The sequence below is a fragment of the Fusarium pseudograminearum genome, chromosome 3 (assembly GCF_000303195.2).
Source record: "Fusarium pseudograminearum CS3096 chromosome 3, whole genome shotgun sequence".
Lineage (NCBI taxonomy): Eukaryota > Fungi > Ascomycota > Sordariomycetes > Hypocreales > Nectriaceae > Fusarium > Fusarium pseudograminearum.
In genome coordinates this window covers 2,660,431-2,683,778 of record NC_031953.1, presented here as the reverse complement: position 1 = coordinate 2,683,778, position 23,348 = coordinate 2,660,431, and the positions used below count along the sequence as shown (strand labels likewise).

At 49.6% G+C, this 23,348-nt stretch overlaps 7 protein-coding genes across 7 annotated transcripts, besides 3 other annotated features; 3 read left to right on the top strand and 4 right to left on the bottom strand.

The window, feature by feature from the left end:
• Nucleotides 1–2,209: 2,209 nt before the first annotated feature.
• Nucleotides 2,210–3,238, top strand: FPSE_06150 (uncharacterized protein; the record flags this gene model as incomplete). The annotated part of the gene is made up of 1 exon (XM_009259268.1): nt 2,210–3,238. The coding sequence occupies one exon, from the start codon at nt 2,210–2,212 to the stop codon at nt 3,236–3,238; it is 1,029 nt and encodes a 342-aa protein (XP_009257543.1).
• Nucleotides 2,611–2,701: a microsatellite.
• Nucleotides 3,239–3,830: 592 nt separating the features above from the next.
• FPSE_06149 (uncharacterized protein) lies at nt 3,831–6,673 on the bottom strand (the record flags this gene model as incomplete). The annotated part of the gene is made up of 3 exons (XM_009259267.1): nt 3,831–4,595; nt 4,647–6,253; nt 6,310–6,673. 3 exons carry the CDS (start codon nt 6,671–6,673, stop codon nt 3,831–3,833), a joined length of 2,736 nt encoding a protein of 911 aa, XP_009257542.1.
• A 293-nt stretch (nt 6,674–6,966) lies between these two features.
• Nucleotides 6,967–6,994: a microsatellite.
• Nucleotides 6,995–7,815: 821 nt separating this feature from the next.
• Nucleotides 7,816–10,284, bottom strand: FPSE_06148 (uncharacterized protein; the record flags this gene model as incomplete). Its single annotated transcript, XM_009259266.1, has 1 exon — nt 7,816–10,284. The coding sequence occupies one exon, from the start codon at nt 10,282–10,284 to the stop codon at nt 7,816–7,818; it is 2,469 nt and encodes an 822-aa protein (XP_009257541.1).
• A 497-nt stretch (nt 10,285–10,781) lies between these two features.
• On the bottom strand, nt 10,782–12,617 carry FPSE_06147 (uncharacterized protein; the record flags this gene model as incomplete). Its single annotated transcript, XM_009259265.1, has 1 exon — nt 10,782–12,617. One exon carries the CDS (start codon nt 12,615–12,617, stop codon nt 10,782–10,784), a length of 1,836 nt encoding a protein of 611 aa, XP_009257540.1.
• Nucleotides 12,278–12,312: a microsatellite.
• Nucleotides 12,618–14,349: 1,732 nt separating the features above from the next.
• FPSE_06146 (uncharacterized protein) lies at nt 14,350–17,281 on the top strand (the record flags this gene model as incomplete). The annotated part of the gene is made up of 7 exons (XM_009259264.1): nt 14,350–14,554; nt 14,618–15,003; nt 15,081–16,211; nt 16,261–16,593; nt 16,645–17,019; nt 17,071–17,181; nt 17,228–17,281. 7 exons carry the CDS (start codon nt 14,350–14,352, stop codon nt 17,279–17,281), a joined length of 2,595 nt encoding a protein of 864 aa, XP_009257539.1.
• A 1,679-nt stretch (nt 17,282–18,960) lies between these two features.
• Nucleotides 18,961–20,534, top strand: FPSE_06145 (uncharacterized protein; the record flags this gene model as incomplete). The annotated part of the gene is made up of 2 exons (XM_009259263.1): nt 18,961–19,265; nt 19,328–20,534. The coding sequence occupies 2 exons, from the start codon at nt 18,961–18,963 to the stop codon at nt 20,532–20,534; spliced, it is 1,512 nt and encodes a 503-aa protein (XP_009257538.1).
• A 540-nt stretch (nt 20,535–21,074) lies between these two features.
• Nucleotides 21,075–22,192, bottom strand: FPSE_06144 (uncharacterized protein; the record flags this gene model as incomplete). Its single annotated transcript, XM_009259262.1, has 4 exons — nt 21,075–21,299; nt 21,359–21,942; nt 22,001–22,115; nt 22,166–22,192. 4 exons carry the CDS (start codon nt 22,190–22,192, stop codon nt 21,075–21,077), a joined length of 951 nt encoding a protein of 316 aa, XP_009257537.1.
• Nucleotides 22,193–23,348: the final 1,156 nt, after the last annotated feature.

The following is a 23,348-nucleotide window of genomic DNA, read 5'->3' as shown; positions in this document are numbered from 1 at the left end:
AGAGAAGCGCAGACGCTGTACTGTACGTGTGTTGTTTTTTTTGGCGCGATGAAATACCTTGTTCCTAGCAGAAACGCGGAAAACAAAGAGCAATAACGATACGTCGTAGGCTGAAAGGGCGAAGCAATAGAGGTTTGCGCGGGCTAATATCAGAAAAGAGATGAAGATTACGGTTGATGGTTGAAGGTTGGAGGATTCTGAATTCAATCCGGATCTGAGAGAGTTGTGAGGTACGTATAGTTTGAATGGATTAGAAGTTTTTGCTCTGGCAGTGGCCGCAACTTGCAACGCAACAGCGCCTAGAATAGAACAGCTGCAGCAAAATTTGACTAACCCACTCGGCAGTCAAGCTTAAGATCACGTCGAATATGATGATTCGCGGTGAACAGCTGGCGTATCAAGTGGTTGAAGTCGTGATAATGAAGGAGGTTCTGATGTTAATGAATGAGACGGAGAAGCGCTTCGAGTCCCTTTTTTTCCAATAATACCAGTCCCAGCAGCATAACCCAAACGGGTGAATGAAATGTGGGGGGGTAACTTTGTTTGTCGTTTGTCGCTGTAAGTGCACTGCAATTGCACTGCAGTCCGCTGTAAAGTATGCTGAATCGCTTCAGAGATTAATACACCCCTGATCACCGGGATTGTCCACCAGCCACGCCCATCTTGGCTGGTCTAAGCCGTTTCGGGCTCTGTTAAGACAGTTTATGATGGATTAATTGGTCCGGTACCCTGGATTTTCCGTTCGCCGCGGCTCTGTGACCCCTGTCGATGCTCTCGCATTCTGCAAGGAGTTGCAATTGTTCGTGCTGCACTCGGGACTCTCTCAATTGATCAAACGTGGTTTCGTTTACAGGTGATAGCGTAGAAGCATGAACAATAGCCTGAGTGCATAGACTGTTACACTTGTGACAAATCAAAGCAGTTACCTAAAGGCTTTATAAAGCTGTATGTAATTCTATTCAATGCAGGTTGCAGTTATTGCGAGTAATGCAAACACGCAGTACTAGGATGCGGTCAGGTCAGGGTACCTATCAGATTCAGTCAGATTCAACTTGGTGACTGAGATGGTCGGGTGATTTTGGAATTCAGGCCCCTGTCGCTTCAACACTTTACTCGCACGAGATCGGAATACTGAATCTGTCCGGATGCACTGCCAGCAGTCACACTTGATGTCCATGAATTGCTGCACCTATCGTACCAAGCTGTTCTATTTGTAACAGCTGTTCATCCCGCAACCTGGCTGTGGAGCCTCACTTTGTTTGCCCTGTCAAAACGAACACTCCACCAGTTGTGCCATCGTCTTCGGAATACCGGATAACGAGCGGAATTGATTTTGTCTACTCGCACGGTAATTTCTTAGGCTTGTTATGAGTGTTTTTATCCTGAAAGCGTTGACTTGATTTCGTTGCGATTTACCGAACACCGACCCGAATATTAGGTTATCTCTACCTGTGCCTCAACTACAGCACCACTATAAACAGTTTTGCTTTATACTGACACGATATTGTTTAGTATATATGAATGTATGAATGTAGACTCATGCGATCTCAAAGTAGACATAAGTTTAACATTAGATTGTTTACTATATATAACCTTGCAATGATTCAAGTTGGTGACTCTGTGCTGTGTGATGACTATGCTGTCGAAGTAAGTGTTCAACAACGCCTTAACAAGATTCCATGAAAAGAAAAACCTTCCATCATTCTAGTTGTTGTAATTGACTACAACTTAAAATACCGAGATGAAAAACCGGTACCTGAGCAGTACAACTACCAAATAACCTACCTCGTTATCTAATTAATATCATAACCACATATAAAAAAGCTCTTCACAATCCCCAAGCTCAGATTTCATCCCATCATCATCATCTCTCACCCTAGACCACTAACAAAAAAAAAAAAGGTACAACAGACAACACAGCATAACATCAGCCCCGCATTAACTTGACTCGCCTTACACTTGCCCGCAGTCCAACCCATGGAAGCTCCCGGGAACTAGATCAAACGCTACCGCTGCCTTGTCAGCCAATCAAGCCATCCCCACAGATTAGAGTAGGCATGTACGATACGACAGTGTCTGTACCTCGAATGGGCGAAAAAAATTAAAAATACAAGTGCCAGCCGCCAACCACGTGCAACTCTACCCATCTCATCTCTGTCTCCCCTGCTGTGACGTGACTTTGCGACAGAGCCGCAACCTTTAGATCGCCATGGCCAAGAGACGAAAGTTGTCGAATAAGAATGCGCCCACCGCGCATCCAAAGAAGAATGCTCAAAAGAGCAGACCAGAACAGAAAAAGCCCGCCAATGGTCCCGCGAAGAAGGGCAAAAACAAGAACCAGCGGCCTGCCGATGATACGCCCACAATACCGTTTGAGCCTCACCACCGTATACTCCTCATAGGTGAAGGCGATTTGAGTTTTGCAGCATCTATAATTCGACATCACGGCTGCGCAAATGTCACTGCGACTGTCCTGGAAAAGGATGCCGATGAGCTACTAGCCAAGTACCCCCACGTTGAAGACAACATCGCTGTGGTTCGCGGTGATGCTCCAAAGCTCAGCAATGCCGACAAGGGAAATGAAGAAACATCATCAAAAGAAACAGGAGCCGGCGAAAGCAATGGCGATGACCAGGACGACAGCGAAGACTCCAATGGCGAAAGCGACAACGAGGAAGATGATTACTACGACTCAGACGACCCAGACGCACCGCCCAGACCTAAGCGAAACCTCCCTCCCAACAACAAACTCCTGTATAATATCGATGCCACAAAGCTTCCCAACTCAATCATCCGTACGAGCTTCGACCGAATCATTTTCAACTTCCCCCACGTCGGAGGAAAGTCTACAGATGTAAACCGCCAAGTCCGCCACAACCAATCCCTCCTCGTTTCCTTCTTTGAGCGCGCTATCCCTGCGCTGGCCCCCGGTGCCGCCATCGTCATCACACTCTTTGAGGGCGAGCCTTATACCCTCTGGAATGTGCGCGATCTGGCTCGCCATGCTGGCCTGCAGGTTGAGCGCAGTTTCCGTTTTCAGGCTCGCGCATACCCTGGGTACAAGCATGCCCGGACGCTCGGTGTTGTGAGAAATGCAAAGGGCGAGGTGAGCGAGAGTGGGTGGAAAGGCGAGGAGAGAGCGTCGAGGAGCTTTGTGTTCAAGAGGAAGGAGGATATTGTTCCAGTGGTGGGGAAGAAGAGGCGGAAGGGCGATGATTCATCTGACGATGAGGATTGAAACAACACAAAGGTTGATTAGAGAATAAGCATTATCGGCGTACGGTGTTATATGTAAACTTGACAACCTCATACAAGCTCAGCAACACGGCTCATGCCTTGGCCTGTCATAGAATTGGGTATAAGTGACTAGGGGTATCTGCTCCACAATGTCTGGTTTCTGCCACTCTATCACTCATTACCAATGAACAAACCCATAACAAATGACAGCCCCATCTCCCCGACCTAAACTCCATACCAACACCGTAGAAAAGTGGCCGAGCCTCATCAGCTCACAGTCTGGTTTCGAAATCAAACGTCAGGGCGATCCTCAATGCCAAGCCACTTTTATAGTGACAAACACTCCAAGAAGCAAAACCTGGCATAATGCTGCCGAGCACCCTGCAGGGCTACCCTGTTGAGACAGGGCCCAAGAATATACAGTACAGCCCGTTTATGTAAGAAATGGTACAATGCGCCTGGTATCGGCCCTTGAACTCCCGAAATGCAAATATGATTATGACCCAGCCAAGCTCCATTAGTGCTCCTAACCGTAGACTGCAATTCTGGGGGACTTAGCATGTCCTGTTTTGTAACCCCATCCCGCTCGTCTCTCACGCCGGCATCTTCTGAGAGCCGGGCTTTCGAGCCTCCTTATTAAGCCGAGATATCTCGTTGGAAGCATCCAATACGTCCTCCAATCCCGTCGTATGGGAAGCTTCGTCCTCAAGCCTCTGCGCCTCTTCGTTTTCCCTCATTAATGCCTCTTCCTGCTCACGAAGAGCCTCCTGCTCAGCAGTGACAACCTCATCCATATCTGACTGTGGAGGAGGCGGGGGAGGAGGCGGCGGACTTGGCGCTTCCAGCTCGTCCTCTCTCAGTCTCTTCATGTTCGGTCCATCCGTCGAAGTGACATATGGCGAGCCACTTGTGTCTAAATCCCTCTTTCGCTTACGATCAGGACTGCCCAGAGAACCGGTACCCTCCCTGTCTGACACCGCAGTAGCGTCTACTTCGCCCATCGACGTTCCGTCAACCTTAGCTAGAGAGGTGCCGTCTGACCCATCAACTACAGAACCAGCGCCACTACCTGCAGCACTGGGTTCTTGATCGTCTTTCATCTGGGTATCTGCGTCTTCGTCCGCTTTCCGTTTATGCTCGCCGTATTTCTTAACGGCGCGATCCAAAAAGTCTTTTACATACTGCTTTATCTTTTTGACTTGCTTGTCACTGAGAGGTGCACCGGGGTCCTCGACTCGGTTGTTCTTAAAGTCGGACGCGACCAGCTTCTTAGCTATATCTTTACCAAAGCGTTTCAGCTCCTCCTTAGGAAGTTTGTGATGGAATTTGTCGAGGACATGCTTGATGTGGGGAAACAGCTGGTGCATGTTAGTAAGGATAGGTGACACGACAGTCAGGAAGCAACATACAGTATTCTCGTAAATCTTCATCCGTTTGTCGACCGGAAGAGATCGCCATTTCTCCTCTTTCACCTCCTTGGGCGGTGTTTCGGCCGCCTTTGGGGTTGACACGGAAGTGTGTTTTGGGGTTCCTTTTTCAGTAACCTGATTGATAATACTCTGAATTGCTAATTGCTCCTTCATGGCCTTGGAAGGTGCTTTTGCAGCGGGCTCTGTGGCGGGCTGGGTAGGTCTTTGCCAGGTAGTGGCACCCTGCTTGGTATAAAAGTAGGTGTTACCAGCAGCGTCCTTGGCAGTGAACCATCCTTGAGGAAGTGATGCGTTGAACGGAGGCCGCCTAGGACGACCGCCATTTTGGAAAAACGCGTTATTCCTTTGGGGCATGCTGTTTCTGGGACCCTTGGGTGCGTCAATGGGAGTTGGCGATGCAGTCTTGGAAGTAGACTGGACTGTCTCCTCTTCACGACCTACTCCGCGACGTTCCTCGAATGAGTTTGCAGCTGGTGCATTGGGGTCAAATTTGCGTCGCCGGATTCGGTACGCCACCTCTAGTTTGCTCCATTCATCGAGCAAATGTTTGGATTTTGATGCGACGTCTTCGTGCTCGGATTGGGTCAGACCTTCAATGGTTGCCTCAATCTTGGAATCTTGGACTTTATTCCTAGTCAGGCGGGGAAACTTGTCGAGAATGTCCAAAACCTGAAGGACGACATTGTGGTCATCAATAAACGTGTTAAGTGTCGTTTTCAGGATTTGGTAAGCATGCATCCGCATAACGCAGTGAATGACGCGTTCCTCGTCGCACTGCAGGATACGATCCAGAAGCTTTACTGCAATCCATTTCTCCTTGCACTGCATAAGCGCGGCCATAACCTTTCGAGCATCATCCTCGCTGAGACTGCGCGGCCGTATGCTGTTGACGTATTCCTCATCGTCCTCGTCGGGCTTCTTCTTTCGGGGCTTCTTGGCGACCGAAGTATCCCAGCCATCGCCTCCGTCGATACCCAGAGCCTCAACTGTGGCTGCAGGAAGCTTGGTTGCTCGCTCGGTTTGTGTCTTGCCTCCAATGAAACCCACGCAGTTGGGTTCCCCGCAGTAGCAAGGTTGGGGATCCGCACCGTAGCGGTCAACATTGTAGTTAAACACCAACTCTTCTCCAGATTGAATCTTGCGCGAGGTGAATATGCCCATGCGAAGTTTGTCGCCGACCACCCATTTATCAACATAGCAGTTGGGGTTGCAAGAGTGGTTGCAAAAGCGACCGTAATTGCCCTTTTTTGTTGCGTCGACAAACTCGCTCTTGTTCAGGGACATGAAATAAAAGTGCTTGATACCCTCCTCATCGTACTGGATCATGCGACGCCGAAAAGTAGGCTCGTTAATGACCTCGCCGATGTACTCAAAAACGAAGTCGTTGGGTTGTAGATCCGAATCGGCGCGTAGGCCAAACCCCTTTTTTTCAGTTTTGATGACCGACACATTGGCGTACTGCTTGCGCTGGAACCGTTGGTTCTGGCAGCCCCCTGCGCAATTTCCTCCTTCAGCGCTGCACTCCATTTTTGTCGCCCGGTTGATACAGTCCGAATCCTCGCCACAGGCAAGGTTCTTGCCATCGTCTGCGGAAATAGTTAGCGTGACACAAGGTCGCAAGGCTTAAATAAAGGCTACATACGCCATTCATCCCGACACTCGCAGTCCAAGGCGTCGTTATCTGTAGATCCAAGGTGCTTTGAGCCGTAGAGGCAGTCGGGGATGCGCTGGAAGAATTTACAGGACTCTGCGGTCATGTCGGGGAGGTGGTCGAACAGGACGGGTTCGCGACTGGCGGCTAATTTCTGAGAAGCCTTTCGAGAAAGCTTTGAGGGCCTGTTTGAGCTTGGCGTGTCTGCGCTTTCGCTGCGCGACTTGAGGCCGTCCTGAGAGGCGGTCGGCGAGCGGGAGCTTTCGTGGTCACCATTCGTGATGCTCATGGGGGTGTTGGTCTCCTGCTTCACCTGCGCGTCGTTTGCGCCCTCCTCAAGCTTGATTTCCTCCATTTTGCTGGTGGTATACTCGTCATCCTCCATTAGTACATCAGAAGCGATAGCCCAAAGGCCGAGTTTGGAGCGTGGTGTCGAGGTTTGTCCGAGGTACTGTCGCGAGGCGAAAAGACGTGTTGAGGAGTCAATGCAAACGCGAGGGATGATTCGGGCAAAGACAGCGAACGGGATGAGTGGAGTGTTAAATGTAGTGGAGCGGGCATACGCCTCGCGCAAGCAGATAGGTAAGTTTGGGTGACGAAGCAAGCAGGAAGGCGACGGAAGGCGAAGCGAGACAAGACGTGGAGAGGCGACTCGACTTGACTTGACTCGACTCGATAGGCCGGATCCGGGGTAGTATTACTCAGTCACGAGGAAAAGCGACAGGGCAAGACAAAGAGGTCAGGGTTCGTCAAGACCGTGCATCAACGATTACGGAGAGGACAGACGATACGATGCGAGGGACGAAGCCAATTCAAGTCGAGAACGCTTTCGCCGACCTGGTCAAAGGAAGAGCAAATAGTAGCATTGGTCGGAATTTTATGACCCCGGTCCTCCGACACAATAGGCCCGACCGAGGGTTTTTGGGACAATTGTAAGCCACTTACTGTATGAACCTTTTGGATATACCAACATGTTTGTTACTTTTTGACTATATTTTATTATAATACTCCAGTTTCTATTTCGTCTAGAAGTCTTATCTTTCGACGCTGTACCTAGGATGCGTCTCAGCAGCCTCTGGTAGTCTCAATGCCAACAATGGTCGATGTGGGACTTGCTTGGTCCTCACAGTCAGATCGATCAGGGCTATTATTATGTTCTGCAAACAAAGAAATTGTGAGACATTTCTTAATTTCAGAAATAAACAGACTAGTCGGTTCCATGTTAAACTCAAAGAACTCAGTTTAGATTGGACTAAATGAATCTTGAATCTTGATATCTGCAAACTCATTTCGAATAGACGCAGTCACAGCCTGTACTTGTGCTGGTTTACATGTAGTCTCGTTGCTTTCTCTACTAAGTTCATGTTTGTCGCCCGTGGACTGGCCATATAGCAGCGATGGTTTAGCCAGTCTCATTATAGCTTGCATTAAATATCTACTTGTCTATCTTCCAAGACCCGAGCTTGTGTTTGGAATTTCCACTGCGGTTTGGACTCTCTATGCCAACAAGCCAAACAATAAGCTTGTTCGCTGCCAGAACTCGTTGGCCGACTTGGAGATTCTTTGCCTTGCTGCTACATCAACCAACTTAGAGTGCTGGTAAAACTTATCCTCGAGTTTTTGGAATAGACTGCTCGATGCCTCCTCCGTGTTGCCGATGCAATGTCGCAAAAGAGAGACATCGAAAAGCCACTGCGTAAAAAGATCTGCCTTTTGCTCAGAGGTCAATGCGGAATTCGTCTCGTTGCCTTGTTCTTCGGTCTCCGTCGACGTCTCGGTATTGGTGTCCTTCTTTTTGATATCCTCATTTCCCTCATCTTCTGTGTCGTCATCATCCTTCTTCTCTGCGCCTGTATCTGCCTTCTTCGGCTTGCTATCGTCGGCATCTTTCTTCTTGGAGGTATTTGTTTCCTCAGCCGAAATTTCTGCTATTGATTTGTCCCACAATTCGCAGAGCTGTTGAGTCAAATGCTTCTTCATTACAAAAACGGCCGATTTCGTCCACAGATCGAGTCCCTGATCCGACATTGACATTGAGAGTGATCGCAAGAACTGGAAAATCTCGGGTGAGGGTTGGTTTGGTAGTGCTGGCTCCCCATCCCAAAGTGGTCTACCCACCACAACCGTGATTCCCTGAGTAGTAAATTCATCTAGCGCAGGCTCAGAAACAGCGATTGCTACATTCTGATGGAGTGAAGGGACGATATTGAGGCCAAACGTCTTTATAGATGAGCGCTCTGATAGCTGCTGCCGGATGTCTCGCATGACGCGGAGGAAGTACATCGCCACCTTGCCATTCCGTGACGACCCAGCCCGTTCGTTCCACAAACCTTGAATATGATCTTCCAGTTCCTTGAAAGACTTGTCGAGTGTGGTATCAAGCCTCTCCTGTAGCATCTGCGGATCATCTTTGCTCAGAAGCTTCTGCCTAGCCTCAATTGTGTCTTCATCTTCAATCTCGTCGTAATCGTTGTCCCAGCGTTGTCGTCTGAGTTGCTCGACCACCTCTTTGACATCATCAATCACATGATACCATGACTTGTAACAATGCGCTGCCTTGGAAACAGTATCGTTGCGGCCGTAGAGACGGGACACAACTTCTTGCACGAATGGCGCAGCGCCACTAGTAAGAGCTTCATCGTATCCGTCTTCGTCCCAGATGCTCACATGCTCATCAGTAATGCCATCCTTCCATCGTCCGAGAGCTGCAGATACCTCGGAACCGACTAGGCGAAGCTTGCTGACCTTCGTGTCCAGAACCTCCAACATGCGTGAGTTGATGGCTTCGCGGAGGGAATCTTGCATTTCTGATGGGTCAATGCCCTTGGCCTTTCCACCATCTCGGATCCAAAGCTCCAAAACGCTTGTTCGCAGTTCCATGATCAACTTGAACTCCGACATTGTACCCAGAGCCTTCCTAAGTCCGACCAGTAGAACCTCGGATCCTTTCTCAGACCATGCCGACAGCATCTGACGAGCTTGGCTTCCATCAAGATCGTCATGTCTAACAAATGGCGTGAAATACTGGATCTCTTCATCGCACCAACGCTCGTAAACGTCCAGTCGTAGTCCTTCAAGCTGCTTGAGACTTGGGTCAGCGAGCAGGGGATGGCTCTTCAATCCAGATAAAGCCAATGATAAACGACCTGGTACTAAAGCCTGTACATCAAGAAGAGTTCTTGAGTATAGCCTGAGGCTCTTGACGACATCCTCCGCGTTGGTTTTGCGATTGTTTTCTTCCACCTCAAAAGCAAAACTCATGGCCTCTCCTCTCACATGCAGGAAATGCCGTAAGACGTCTCTTGCCCCAGAGCTAGTAGCCAAGCTGTAAGCACATAAAGCTTTCTGAACATCATCTCTTTCCGTCTCATCGCCTGCCCTCTCAAAAACCTTCTCCACGTTCCTGAGCAGTCTTCGTCGTAGTTTGTTGACGGATGTTCGGGCAGTTTCGGTTGCTCGACGACTGCTTGGGTCGGTGGCATCGTCTAGCAGGCTCTTTATCAAAAGTCGACTTAGAACAAGAACCTTGGTAGAGAGTACCAGCCTGTCTCCCTTCTTGACGCTATCACCCAATCCACCGCCACCCTTCAGTATTCGTCCTACAACTAGCACACAGGCGTCGAGAAGTCTCAGCCGCGCGGCGATAGATGCTGCAGACCTATTCTCCTTTGCGACAAAATTGGAGAGACCTGTAGCTTTGGCCCCGATCACAGCTCTTCCACATCGGCCGCCCATCTTGCCTAGAAGCTCCTGGACGACATCGTTATCATCGCGCATGTGCACAATGGTATCCGCCGTGCCGAGAAGATCACGGTAGGAGCTTCCGACCTGTGTGCGCAGGCGGGTCGATTTCTCGTCGATTGCGACATGGAGGCTCTTGTGTATAGCGCGGATCTGAGGGAGGGTATTATTTGGCGAGAAGATCTGGGCGGACGAGGTGAGCTTGGAAGTGTCGACGTCGGCCATTGTCGATTGGTAGCTTTGGGATGGCGAGATATTGTTTTCTCGGTGATATCTTTACACATGCATCGATTCGGCAGTTTGCGCTCGTTTTACTTAGTTGCGCTGAATTATTGGTGACTAGAAGAAGGACGTTGATGATTAAAGGAAGCTGTTAAAGCAACGTGGAGTTTGGCGGGGCCATGCAAGGGTCAACTCGCTGCGCTGGGCCACCCCCAGAGTCAGGGTAACAGAAACGATGACCTCCAAGTTTAGGATGTACAAATAAATGGCATGAGAATGGAGTCCAAAATGAAGTAAACTGACTTGATAATTTCGTCTTGTATGTTTCAACTGATGAGTTTTTTGATTCGTCGAGACTACCTTGGTCATGATGAAGATTTAAAGGTAACCGTACCCGTCACACACTACTACGGTATAGGCAAAAATGAGAGAGAATATTGACCAAAAAAAGTAAAATTTCTTTTGTAACGCTATTAACCAGAGTTTTAATGAATTCGAATCTATAGTCTTGTACTCTTGATAACAGCTGTGTTGATACCAGACAACTCTCCTTGGTATCCTCCCTTGGGCTCGCCTCCCTGCCAAGTGGGCTTCATGCTCTTCAACTTCTTCTGCTTGGCCTCGTACTGCTTACGCTTCTTGACACGGGGGTTTCGGACATCCTTGCTTCGCTTGGGCGCCAGACCCTTGTTCTTCTCGATGGCATATGTGATCTTGCGCTTGCCGTCCTCGCCAAGCTCTTCCTTTTCTACCACTCGATCGGCCTTGCTGGCGGCGGCGTATGCTGCGTAGCGAGCAGCCTTGTCCTCCTTGCCCTTCTTTGACTTTTGTGCCACCATGTCGTAGTACTCATCCTCGTTATCGCGAACGGTCTTGGCTGTTGTGGTATCTTCGTCGTCGCTGTTGTCGCCTAGTTCTGTTCCTAGCTTGGAACTCTTCTGCCCTCGCTTCTCAGCCTGGGCATTGAGACGTGCTGCACGATCGCGGAGACGTTCACGGTGAGGAATATCCATATCACCACCAGCATCCCTTCCAGCGCCAGCACGCTTGTTCGCCTTCTGCACGATTTGTGAAGTGTAGAACTTGAGACTCTTCTTGCGGGCGGCCTTCTCGGCTGCGGTACGCTCATCGAGAACATCCTCCTCACCAAAGTCGGAGTTGTCATCTTGTTGAATGACAGCCTTCTTGGCCTTCTTGGATTTCTTGCCAGGAATGGGTAGGTCGTAGAGATCAGCAACCGCAGCCTCTCCGGCCTTGACCTTCTCAAGCTTTCGTGCCAATTTCTCAGCGGCAGCCTTTTCTTGCTTGGAAGACTTCTTGCTCTTCTTTGTATTCTTCACCTCGGCGTCCAGACTCTCGATGCCCTGCATAAGAGCCTCGTCATCGATATCTGAGATAGCATCCTCATCGACACTCTTTGTCGACTTGAGATCCTTGACCTTCCGCCATGCCTCACGACAGCTCATCAGCGTTTCCATGACCTCGTGATCTCGTAGTTCGGCGGGGTCAATTGTCTTTTGCACCTTGGAGTTGTCTCTTGCGGGAGAGGTCAAGATGGCGAAATAACTGGCGAGAGCAGCGACATAACAACCAGCAACCCAGTACTTGACAGCCTCCAGCGATTGACCAGAAAGACCTTGAGCTGCTTTTTGGAGATCTGGCAGAGCGGGTTGTAGGGCTTGAAACTCCTTGACAAGAGGTTCGAATTCGGGGTAGCGGTTCTTGAGAAGTGTGTACCGCTCCTCAGGTCCCATATCATCTGTGATTTCAACCTCCTTTAGGACCTCTGTGACTGTCTCCTCACCTTCGCCCTCCTCTTGACCATCAGCTAGCCACTCATCGCCGTCGAAAATGAAATCTTCTTCGGCCATCTTGGAAAGCTTCTTTTGCTGAAGGCGCTTGGCTTCCACTTCTTCCTCGAGAGCATCGGCCTCGGTTTCGATATTATCGGCATTATAGTAGTCGTTTCGGGAAGCTCCCCACCAGCCAGAGTCGCCCTCCTCCTCCTCCTCCTTGTCCTCTTCATCATCCGAGGCGGCGTGCTTGGATTTTGAGCCTTTGGTCTTGTGTGACTGTTCATCCTCCTCAGAGTCTGAGTCCTCATAGCCGAGAACCTCCTCGTCAGATAGCTCGATATCATCGTCCTCTTTTCTCCGGCGCTTCGAGGTCGGTTCGTCATCAAGTAGTATTTGGTCTCGGTTCATGAAGTACTCGTCTTCGGAATCGGCAACATCTTCGTAGGTAGTGATTGGTCCAAGGCGAGCATCTGAAGTGTCAAGTTCTTTTGGGCCTGATGGCGCATTGTTGCGTCCTGAGACCTTTCTTTTCTTGGCCATATTCGCAGGTTTTGGAGTATGGCGTGTATTATGTAGTCAGGAAAGGGAAGTGTAAATATGGATGCGAAGACGGGCTGTCGCAGTCGCAACTTTTTTTTGAAATTTTAGGCGATAAGAGATAAGACGCCGCCCATGCTGCGCCACAGTCGGCACCTTAGTGTGACTCGCTATCCCACACCAGCCACGCCCAGCAATAAGGTTACCGTGCCCGTTCTATCAGATCGATCCATCGGCCTTGCAGCACACCACATGGTCTCAGCTTACATTATTCATGATACACATGATCAACGACTACGCACATCTCAGTGAGACATTGTACCGCTTGTGTCTCCAAACGGGCGCTTGGAAGCAAGGAAATGCCTCAGCTTGGAGAGCTTGGCCGGAAGAGCTATTGACAAGCGACAGACAGTGCTCGATGATTTGTTGTACCCATGGTCACCTCCCTGATATGAGCCCCTTGCCAGAGCCACTTCGCCAAGCGCTGTGCTCTAAAGTCATGATCTTCAATGCAAAAAAGGTAGCGCTGCCTAGTTCCAAAAAGATGGTTGGTCAGTTACCTGCAATTCAGTCGACTGGGATTGATCATCCTCTGATTTGCGCGAGGCACACAGTCTCGCAGTACAGTCTACAGCACAAAGATCGGTGACTTGACCCCAAGTTTCAGATAAAGACCAACCATGACGAGGAATTCTAAACTTCGATTTAACAATTCCATGCGCAACAAGCGCTGAACGCTAGCCATCTGTAGTAGAAAGTGGCCTTCCACATCGCTCGAGTCAATCGCTGGGATCATTGTGGATATGCACGCTGTAGCGATGACGAAATGCCGAAAGACTTCCATCCCCCCGGTTGATGATAGGCATCTTTGAAGCCTAATCATGTAGCGCAAGGCTTGTCTAGCACCATCCATGTGCCTCACTTTCGTGTGGCAGCCCCTGATTTCTTTGTATGTAGCTTAATTTATTCTTCCTATGAATCGTGCTATTTCATTGTTTCAGTTTAATCCACGCGGCAGATAAACAGCCGTCCATTCATGACAGTATAGAACTCTGGAGAATTACCACTCACCTAGGATCGGGACCAAGGTCGGCCATCAGCACGACTCAGAACCCTAGACTGATAGGCCACTGATAGTTGGAGGCTCGGCGCAATTATTTCCGAATCTGGCAGTTGATATTTGGGACTCGAGGAAAGAACCAAAACAAGCCCAGCCAAAGCTACCTGCAACGGTTAGGTGAGGTTAGGTAGGTAGCTTCCTGCTAAAGCTCGAGAATCAGCTGGGCCATGAGAAGAACTTTTACTTTCTCAATATACACTCATTTACCCATAATCACCTCATCAGACGCCTCTTCCTTTCAATTTCATTCCCTACCTGGTTCACCCCGCCATCTATCTGACTTGATTCAAGCTCAAGCAAGCTGCTACCACGCTTGGCGCGCCTCCACCATCCCGCCATCGAAGGGTCACCTGGACCCTGAAGGTGACGGTGTGACAACTGACGAACCACCAAGGCATTAGCAAGACAAGCACGGGCATCGAGATAGACACCTGGAGCAGATCGCCCTTTTGTCCCTCTTTTACTTTTTGTTGTCCCTGTTTAATTCTTTCATCCTGTTCTGTTCTGTTCTTTTTCTTCCTTCAACCGAGCGCCTATCCTTATCGCTCTCTTGTCACCCTGGTCCTTTTACTTCCTATTGGCACCCGAGGTACTTCGAGCGTCATTTCAACCCTCATGGCAGGACAAGAGCCAGATGGCTCCGAGCCGCCCTCGCCGCGAACTTCTCGTCGACACCCGCCTCTGCTCCGAAACCGTTCTGCCGGTGAACTTGACGAACGAACTCCCTTACTCACAACTTCAAGATCACACATCCGGATCAGCACAGCAAGCTCGAGTCGTCAGCAAAGGGGTACATTGTCGCGGGAACACAGTTACTTGGGTTTGTGGCACCGTGAAACATGTACTACATTGGATCTTTCTAATAATTTATCCTCTTTTGCAGGCGCTTATCATGGCTCCCGAAATCACAGTCGACATCCTTCCTGGAGTTCGAGACTGGTTAATGCCCTCTCAGATCGACACGAATCCTCCATGACCGAATCCAAAGGCACCATTTTCCCCGATGAGCGCATGTGGTACGATCAATTTACCAGTACCGACTGGGTCCACGATGCCATTGCCGATTCCCACAGGGTCAAGGAACTGCGCAGCCGTAAGGACTTTTGGGGCAGGCTGCGCGTTGTTTTTGACGGTGCCCAAGGCTGGATCTTGAGCGCGCTGTGTGGCTTTATTGTCGCGCTGATGGCCTATACGGTTGATGTTGCCGAATCGACTGTCTTTGACTTCAAAGATGGCCACTGCACCAGAGGCTGGTATCTCAACAGGAAGGTAAGTAAATCGAGCCCAATAACTCCAGCGCGGCACTAGCTTTGGTTATGAAGCAAATCAACTGACACTGGTAACAGAGATGTTGCCCTGACATCACTTGTGATGACTGGGAGACGTGGTCATATAAGCTGAACAATCCATTTGGAGAGGTCTGGAGCAGCTTCGTGATTTACATGGCCTTTGTTCTTATCCTCGCTGCAATGGCTTGTTGGATGGCGCTTTGGACCAAAACTGTTGTTCCATCAGCGTACCAACTCACGACTCTTGACGAAAACCTGGCGGTCGATAACATCCACCATACATACGACGATTCAAATGAAAGTGAATCATCGACACCTCAGCCGCAAGCCGAGCCCAAACCAGAGAACCCGCCCATGGTTTACTATTCAGCGGCTGGCAGCGGAGTCGCTGAGGTTCGTGTCATACTGAGTGGTTTCGTTCTGCACGGTTTCCTAGGTGCCAGGACCTTGATCGTCAAGATGGTAGCCCTGATTTTGAGTGTCGCCTCTGGCATGAGTCTCGGAAAAGAGGGTCCCTACGTCCATATGGCCGCTTGCGTGGGCAATATTTTGTGTCGAATATTCTCAAAGTACGATCGAAATGATGGCAAGCGACGAGAGGTCATCTCGGCAGCGGCCGCAGCAGGAGTCGCTGTTGCTTTTGGTGCGCCCTTGGGCGGAGTACTGTTCGGTTTAGAAGAGGTTTCGTACTTCTTCCCGGCTAAGACATTGTTCCGCACTTTCTTTTGCTGCATTGTTGCCGCCCTGTCTCTCAAATTCCTCAACCCATATGGCACACACAAGATTGTCATGTTCGAAGTGAGGTACCTGGTCGACTGGGAATACTTCGAGCTCGTGAGCTTCATATTCGTGGGTGTCATTGGTGGCGCGCTGGGTGCTCTCTTCATCAAGGCCTCCAAGTATTGGGCCCAATCTTTCAGAAAGATCAAGTTGATCAAGAAGCACCCCCTACTGGAAGTACTTCTTGTTGCGCTGGTGACTGGATTGATGAGTTATTGGAACTCTTTGACAAAGCTTCCGGTTGCTGAGCTGCTTCTCAACCTGGCCTCTCCTTGCGAGGGCTCCAACATTGACTGGGAAGAGCGAGCTTTATGCCCTGGTTCTATCGATGAAATCCCTCCCATCCTTTCCCACTTGTTCGTGGCCCTTTTGATCAAGGGTTTTCTGACAGTCATCACATTCGGCATTGTAAGTTTTCAGTGTAGCGGACTAAAGCATAAACTAATGCGCAAAACAGAAAGTACCTGCTGGTATCTATGTACCATCCATGGTTGTCGGTGGTCTGATGGGCCGGATAGTTGGTCACATCGTGCAATGGGCTGTCCTACGTGTACCGCATTGGGGTATCTGGGGAGATTGCGCTTTCAGTCGAGACGGTTCCTGCATCCAGCCTGGCGTGTACGGTCTTATTGCAGCCGGTGCCACCATGTGTGGTGTGACAAGACTGTCTGTGACACTTGCCGTCATCCTCTTTGAGCTTACCGGCAGTCTCGATTACGTCTTGCCATTCTCGTTGGCTATTCTCGTGGCCAAATGGACATCGGATGCCATCGAACCAAACAGCATCTATGTAAGTTTTAAGTTGCTTGCTTCGTAACTGGCCAGTAACTGACTTGACCAGGACCTTCTTACCAGCATGAATTCGTATCCGTTCTTGGACAATAAGCATAAGCCTATCTTTACGGAGGATCTGGCCGACATTGTACCAAGGATTCGAAAAGAACGAATCATTGATATAACGAACTCGCCAGTAGTACCTGCTACGAGCTTGCGAATCAAGCTTGAGCTCTTGCATAGAGCTGGTGAGCTCGACGGAGGATTGCCCATCGTGCGACATGGTATCCTGGTCGGGCTTATTCCTGCACCTGATCTTGGATTCGCCCTCGATCAGCTGGAAGATGAAGCGACGGATCTCTGTCTGATGGATAGAGTTCCCAACATCGACGAAGACGACGAATCCCACGACCCCACGGATTTCACGCCATATATCGATCCTGTGAGTTCTACTGTAAGGTTATTGGGCTCAGTATTCACTAACACAACTCAGGCACCCGTTGCACTGGATATCAAGTCGCCTATGGACTTGGTTTATGAGTTGTTCTCAAAACTGGGACTCCGTTATATCTGCGTGCTCAAAGATGGCAGATATGCTGGAATGGTTAGTTTCTCGATTGCTTGTATTTGACGACACTAACAGGTTTTAGACACACAAGAAGACTTTTGTTAGATATATGCGAGAGCATGAGAAGCATGATTAAGGTCGTTAAGAAACAAGGTGTTTTGGGCATGGCGAGCATTGATTTAATGGTTCGGGCACTGCATTGGCATTGCATTGGTAACAGCGTGTTTTTCTTTGGGTATGGCATCGGGTAACGTTGGCGTGACTTGATTGACGCAATTGATGAGTTGGCAGAAGAGCCAGGTCCTTCACACCCATAGATTAGTAACTTGACGGCACAAAGCATCGTTGAATCGGAAAGGCTCATGAAGTCTTATCAAGTTTGAAATTGAGCAAATGAATCGGTTACGGTGTGAGAATTGGCCTGGCCTGGCCTTTGTTCTTGTGATTGAGTCGGGATATTTGTTGATAGTTTATCCAAGTTGGCTGAATTGTCCCAGACCTAGCTACCTACTGTCTCCGTTGACCTACCCAAAAGGGAAAGCTTCTGGACGCCGATCTAAACAGTCTCAAAAAGGGACCAAGATAACAACGGCATCTCGCATGAAAATGGCAGTCGGACGGCTCCGAAACCGGCACCGGGCCGGTTCATACAACAGATGCGGGAAAGACGGCTCTGAATACCAGCTTCGGGGGGTGTACTGACACCCAGGGACCAGGTACATCAGCAGTAGTTTAAACAGATATCGAATACAATGCTGCAGAAGCAAGCCCCCACCCGGTAGAAAGATCACCGAACTTGATGAGCAGCCATGTGTCCAGGTGAGGGTCGGTGAGAGGTGCATATTCGGAACCTATAGCTGGATTGGAGCAAAGCGATGCAATGCAGTGTAGCTAGAAGGCGCCTCGACAACGTCTCTGGGCGCCGTTTATACCAAGTACCCCGAGATATGGAGTTGCTTAGTCTACCCCCCGCAGTGACAGGTTAACCAGAAGGATGCATTTGGAGAGCGGGGCTCGAATTCAGGAAGGTCAACCCGTCAAAAGGTTATCAAACAGGTAGCCAATTTAGAGGCGATGATTTTGAACGATATCGAGGTGTACACGGTAGCTGAAACTGTCACGGGGTGTTCTTCGGGGATCGGAATCAACTGCAATGCTGATACAATGCACTGTAGAATCAGATATGGAACCTTAGTACCTACAGACGGTAGAGTTACAGTGCTTTTACTGCCTGTACTAAGTTAGAATAGTAGGCGAGTCGAGTCCATAGGTACAGTAGCTTCTTTTCCTATTGAGGCAAGCTTTCAACACCATGTATAACTTCACCCCTCCCTCTTTCCTGTTTCCCTGCATCCTCCATCCACCTGGACCTCGATTGCGCTCCACCTGTTGGTCAATTCCTGAGCCGACTGCGGGGAAGATAAACTTTTAGTTTGTCTGTGTAAGCTGGGGGGACATCATGACTACTTTCAATCTGAGAACTCGGTGCCGAGTGAGGCGCTGGCCGTGGAGATACGATGCAGCCAGCGACTGCCGTATAAAAGGGCGGACTAGATCCTCCTCTTTTGCCATTCTCTCCTCCTCTGCATCTCCGTGTTGAGTTCCTCTCTATACATCATCGCATCGAGTAAGTTGTACCTCTGGAATACCCTTTGTTACCATCATGGTTGCACAAGACCCAACATTCCCTTATCATGACCACACGCTTCTTTTGTGCTAACAATCCTTCCTTCTCAGCAAGCATACGACAAGACCAAACCATACCTCCCGGTCAAATCTCCTTATACCTCTAAATACCCTCAACTCATCTTCGTCATGTCGGCCCTCCGCGCTGGCATGGCCGCCAGGCCTGCAGTTCAAGCTGCTTCCCGAGCTACCGCTTTCCGCACTTTCGCCACTTCTCGAAACATGCGAATGGCTGCTGTTTCGGAGAAGACTTTCTTCGCCGGCGAGCCCGAAGGTCCCTCAGTCAAGACAGCTATCCCCGGCCCCAAGACCAAGAATCACATGGATGAGCTCACAAAGGTTTTCGACACCCGTAGCGCCAACATGATGGCCGACTACACTAAGAGCAAGGGTAACTACATCGTTGACCCTGATGGCAATGTTCTCCTCGACGTGTAAGTCAGAAGCTCACTCCTCTTCGATGTCTTTGAAAGACCAATGCTGACAATAAAGACAGCTTCGCTCAGATTGCTTCCATTGCTGTCGGCTACAACAACCCTGCCCTCCTCAAGGCTGCTTCCAGCCCCGAGATGGTCAACGCCATTGTTAACCGACCTGCCCTCGGAGCTTTCCCCTCTCACGACTGGGCCGATCTTCTCAAGTCAAGTCTTCTCAGTGTTGCCCCCAAGGGCTTGGACAACGTCTTCACTGCCATGGCTGGTTCCGATGCCAACGAGACTGCCTACAAGGCCGCTTTCATGTGGCGCCGACAGCAGGAGCGAGGTGGCCCTGATGTTGACTTTAGCGCCAAGGAGCTCGATAGTGCCATGAACAACCAGTCTCCCGGTAGCCCCGACCTCTCTATCCTTTCCTTCAAGACTGGTTTTCACGGCCGCCTCTTTGGATCGCTTTCCACGACCCGATCCAAGGCAATCCACAAGATCGATATCCCTGCCTTTGACTGGCCTCAGGCTACCTTCCCCAAGCTCAAGTACCCTCTCGAAGAGAATGTTGAGGAGAACAAGAAGATCGAGCAGGCTAGTATCGATGAGGTTGAGCACCTCATTAAGAGCTGGCACCACCCTCCCTGCGCCGTCGTTGTCGAGCCCGTCCAGAGCGAGGGCGGTGACAACCACGCCTCGCCTGACTTTTTCCGCAAGCTGCGCACTCTGACCAAGAAGCACAACATTCTCCTTATTGTGGACGAGGTCCAGACAGGCATCGGCGCTACCGGCAAGTTCTGGGCTCATGAGCACTGGAACCTCGAGAGCCCCCCTGATATTGTGACCTTCTCCAAGAAGGCCCAGGCCGCCGGTTTCTACTATGCCGACCCTGCCATTCGTCCCAACAAGCCTTACCGTCAGTTCAACACATGGATGGGTGACCCTGCTCGCGCTATCCTCTTCAAGGCCATCGTCGATGAGATCAACAAGAACGATCTCGTCAACCACACCGCAAAGGTTGGTGACCAGCTTTTCAAGGACCTTGAGGGTCTTAGCAAGAAGTACCCGGGCCAGATTGAGAACCTTCGTGGTAAGGGCCAGGGAACCTTTATTGCCTTTGACAGCCCCAAGCGTGATAAGTTCCTGGCTGAGGCCAAGACTCTGGGCGTGAACATTGGTGGTAGCGGCGCTGACGCCGTCCGTCTACGACCTATGCTCATCTTCCAGCAGAAGCATGCTGACATTCTTCTCGAAGCCGTTGAGAAGATTGTTAAGCAGTGAAAGAGAGAATCAATTGGGGAGAGGGGGATATCAAAATGACCATTCAAGATGGGCGGAGTTAGGGATCGATTCAAGGCATCAAATCATACGTGTATTTAGCGAAGATTGATATGATTCATTTATTTATAATTTTTACTTGAGACCTGGAATTTGCGTGAGAAGCTAAATCTGTACTCATAAAGGAGACGCGGTCGCATGCACCACGAAGGTTGAACTTATCTTTTAAAAGCTTTCAACTCGCAATTGTTCAGAAAGCCTTAGCATATGAACTTCTTGTCGTACATTTAACTATCTTACAGCTCTAACGCTCTTGTCTATCAGGGACTGTACACACTCGATGATGAAGATGGCCCTGTAATCATCTCTGCTAGCCTTCCAGCCACCACATGTCGTGGAAATTTATACAAAACGTCCGTTTACTTTCATGTCCTTTGGTCGTTCAACACCTTCCTTTTTTCTCTGGACGAGAAAAATCCGTCTACAGCAAAGCAATAGTATCTCCCCTCTCTCGTGTTCTCGGAATTCTTAGCTTTGATAATATCAAGCTTTGCGTTGACTGCGGCGTAGACCCTTGCTCTGCTCGGGGGTGCCATTCTTCTGTCCCTCCGCTTGTTCTGATGTATCATCCTCAGCGGCGCTGTTTTCGTCCTTTGTCTCAATCAGCTCAACAGAGCGTGATCGATCTTTCTCGGTATCTTCCTGCTCCGAAGTGTCAGGGACTACTTCGCTGTTTGATCTAGAGCGGTTGGGTGCTGGTCCAGGAAGCTGTCAAGGTATGATTTAGTAACTCAATTTCAAAAAAAAAAAATAAGAGGGGTTCTCACTCGGCTTAGTGCTAGAAGGGCTTGTTGGTCACCTCTCTGACGAGCCATCTCTTCCATGGCCATTCGCATCTGGACGGTGGGAACTCTCATTCTGCCCTGCTGTTGTGTAGCCGGTGCACACATAAGCCCCTGATCCATGCCACTGGTAACAACTGGCCCAACAACCGCGGCCGTGCCAGAATGCAGCTGAGGAGCCGGAGCAATAGGCCGGAAAGACGACTGTGCATTCTGTACGACTTGTTGACCAGGCATGGGGGCAAGGAGCCGAGGGTTGAAAGGTCGCTGGCCCATTGCGTTTCTACCTGAATAGGCTGGGCGGCCCTTCTTCTTAGGTGGAGGCCCAGACTGATACTGGTACTGTTGTTGGTTCATAGGCATGGCTGACTGATGTTGTACGCTCATATGAGAACTTTGTACTGTAGCAGGTTGAGCTTGCACCTCTGGTTCCTGAGAACCGGGCGTCTGAACGCCGTTACCAGCTTCATTGCTTGGTCCATCGCCGGGAGCTTTTCGCTTGATCCCTTGCGCAGACACTTCTTTTCCCATTGTCGCGAGAGTCATCTGACACTGGGCTAGGGTTCGACCTGCAATAAAACAGTGAGTTGAGATTACAGAGCTGCACATGTTGGTGTTTTGACTTACCATTTGGCAGGGCCAGGTGAAACCAGTTGGGTGCAACACTAGAGCCCCCAATGAATCTGTACAGTTGGTGGTTGTCGATTTGGCTGTGCTTGATTATCTCGGTGAGAAGTTGTCGCTGGTAGATATTAGCATGCGGTCATGATGAGATACTATTCTGACACATACCTTCTCATGTTCGTTGAAAGGCTCCATACTTTGCTATCTTCGCCGCAAAGAAGCATCAGGTACCTGGTTTGAGTGTCGATGCAATCGTGGAGGTCGATATCGACTCGTAGCTGATTCTTAGAAAACTAGGAAAGTTGAGATCCAGGGACCATCGAATGACAATAACGTTCTGTTTTGAGTGAATGTCGATGAAGTTGAGAATATTCCTACCAGGCGGGCAGATATTGACGACCTCGAGAGAAGTTCGATGACAGAGTAGCTACTCCTCCGAGAACTCAGGGATATCTTTCTTTCGCTTGAAATACTGCGGTGATCTAGGCTGTGACTTGTTGACAGTCCCAACCGACTGGCTTGGAGAGGCCGGGTACGACAAAAGGAAGCGACTGGTTCAGGGCTCTGCAGTACATGTGGTAGCAGGTGGATGAAGAAGCGAGTGGTTACCGCTTGCGACCACAAAGGGAACACAGGGGCCGAAATAACAAGGTTTTATTTCTGACGTGTTTATGCAGAACAAGTTATGCCTGGGTGGGAAGAGTTAGTCGCTGTGAAAATGTATCAAGAAATAAAATTGAGGTTATATACCTTTGCAGCGCAATATTGACCAAATCTATCCAGAGATGGAGTAAAGACTTGGTCTTTATTGTTTTGGTAAGCAAAGAGAGAAAGGTTTTGTTGAGAAGAGTCTTGCTCGAAATCTTTGTTTTGCAGAATAAAATTTGTTGTGATGTGAATGTAAAGGAAGGCAAAAAGGTCAATATAGTTCATTCGGGGTGACGTGACAGTCGGTGCCAGTGCAAGGCAGACAGCTGCCCAGAAGTAACAGTAAATATATCAGTGCCGTTGCCGTTGCCACTGCCACTGCCTGCCAGTGTCAGATTTCGAGCTGCCTACTATGAATCTTATATCTGAATTGCAAGGGTGCACAAAAGATAGGTACTAGAAAGAGTGACCTGGTCGAGACGAGACAAGACGAGGTGAAGTGAGCTGCATTCGAAAGCCACCAAATCGGTTGATCAGGATATCTAGCATATGAGATAGCTTATACAATATGTGGCACGGGAGTGGCCGAGAAAAATGATTGATTGTACAAAGATCCAAGGCGATCCAGCAGGTTCAGTGTTCAGGTTCGTCAGGGGAGGAGGGATTGCAGCGTAGGTGCGTGTGTTGTGTCGTGTCGCGTAGC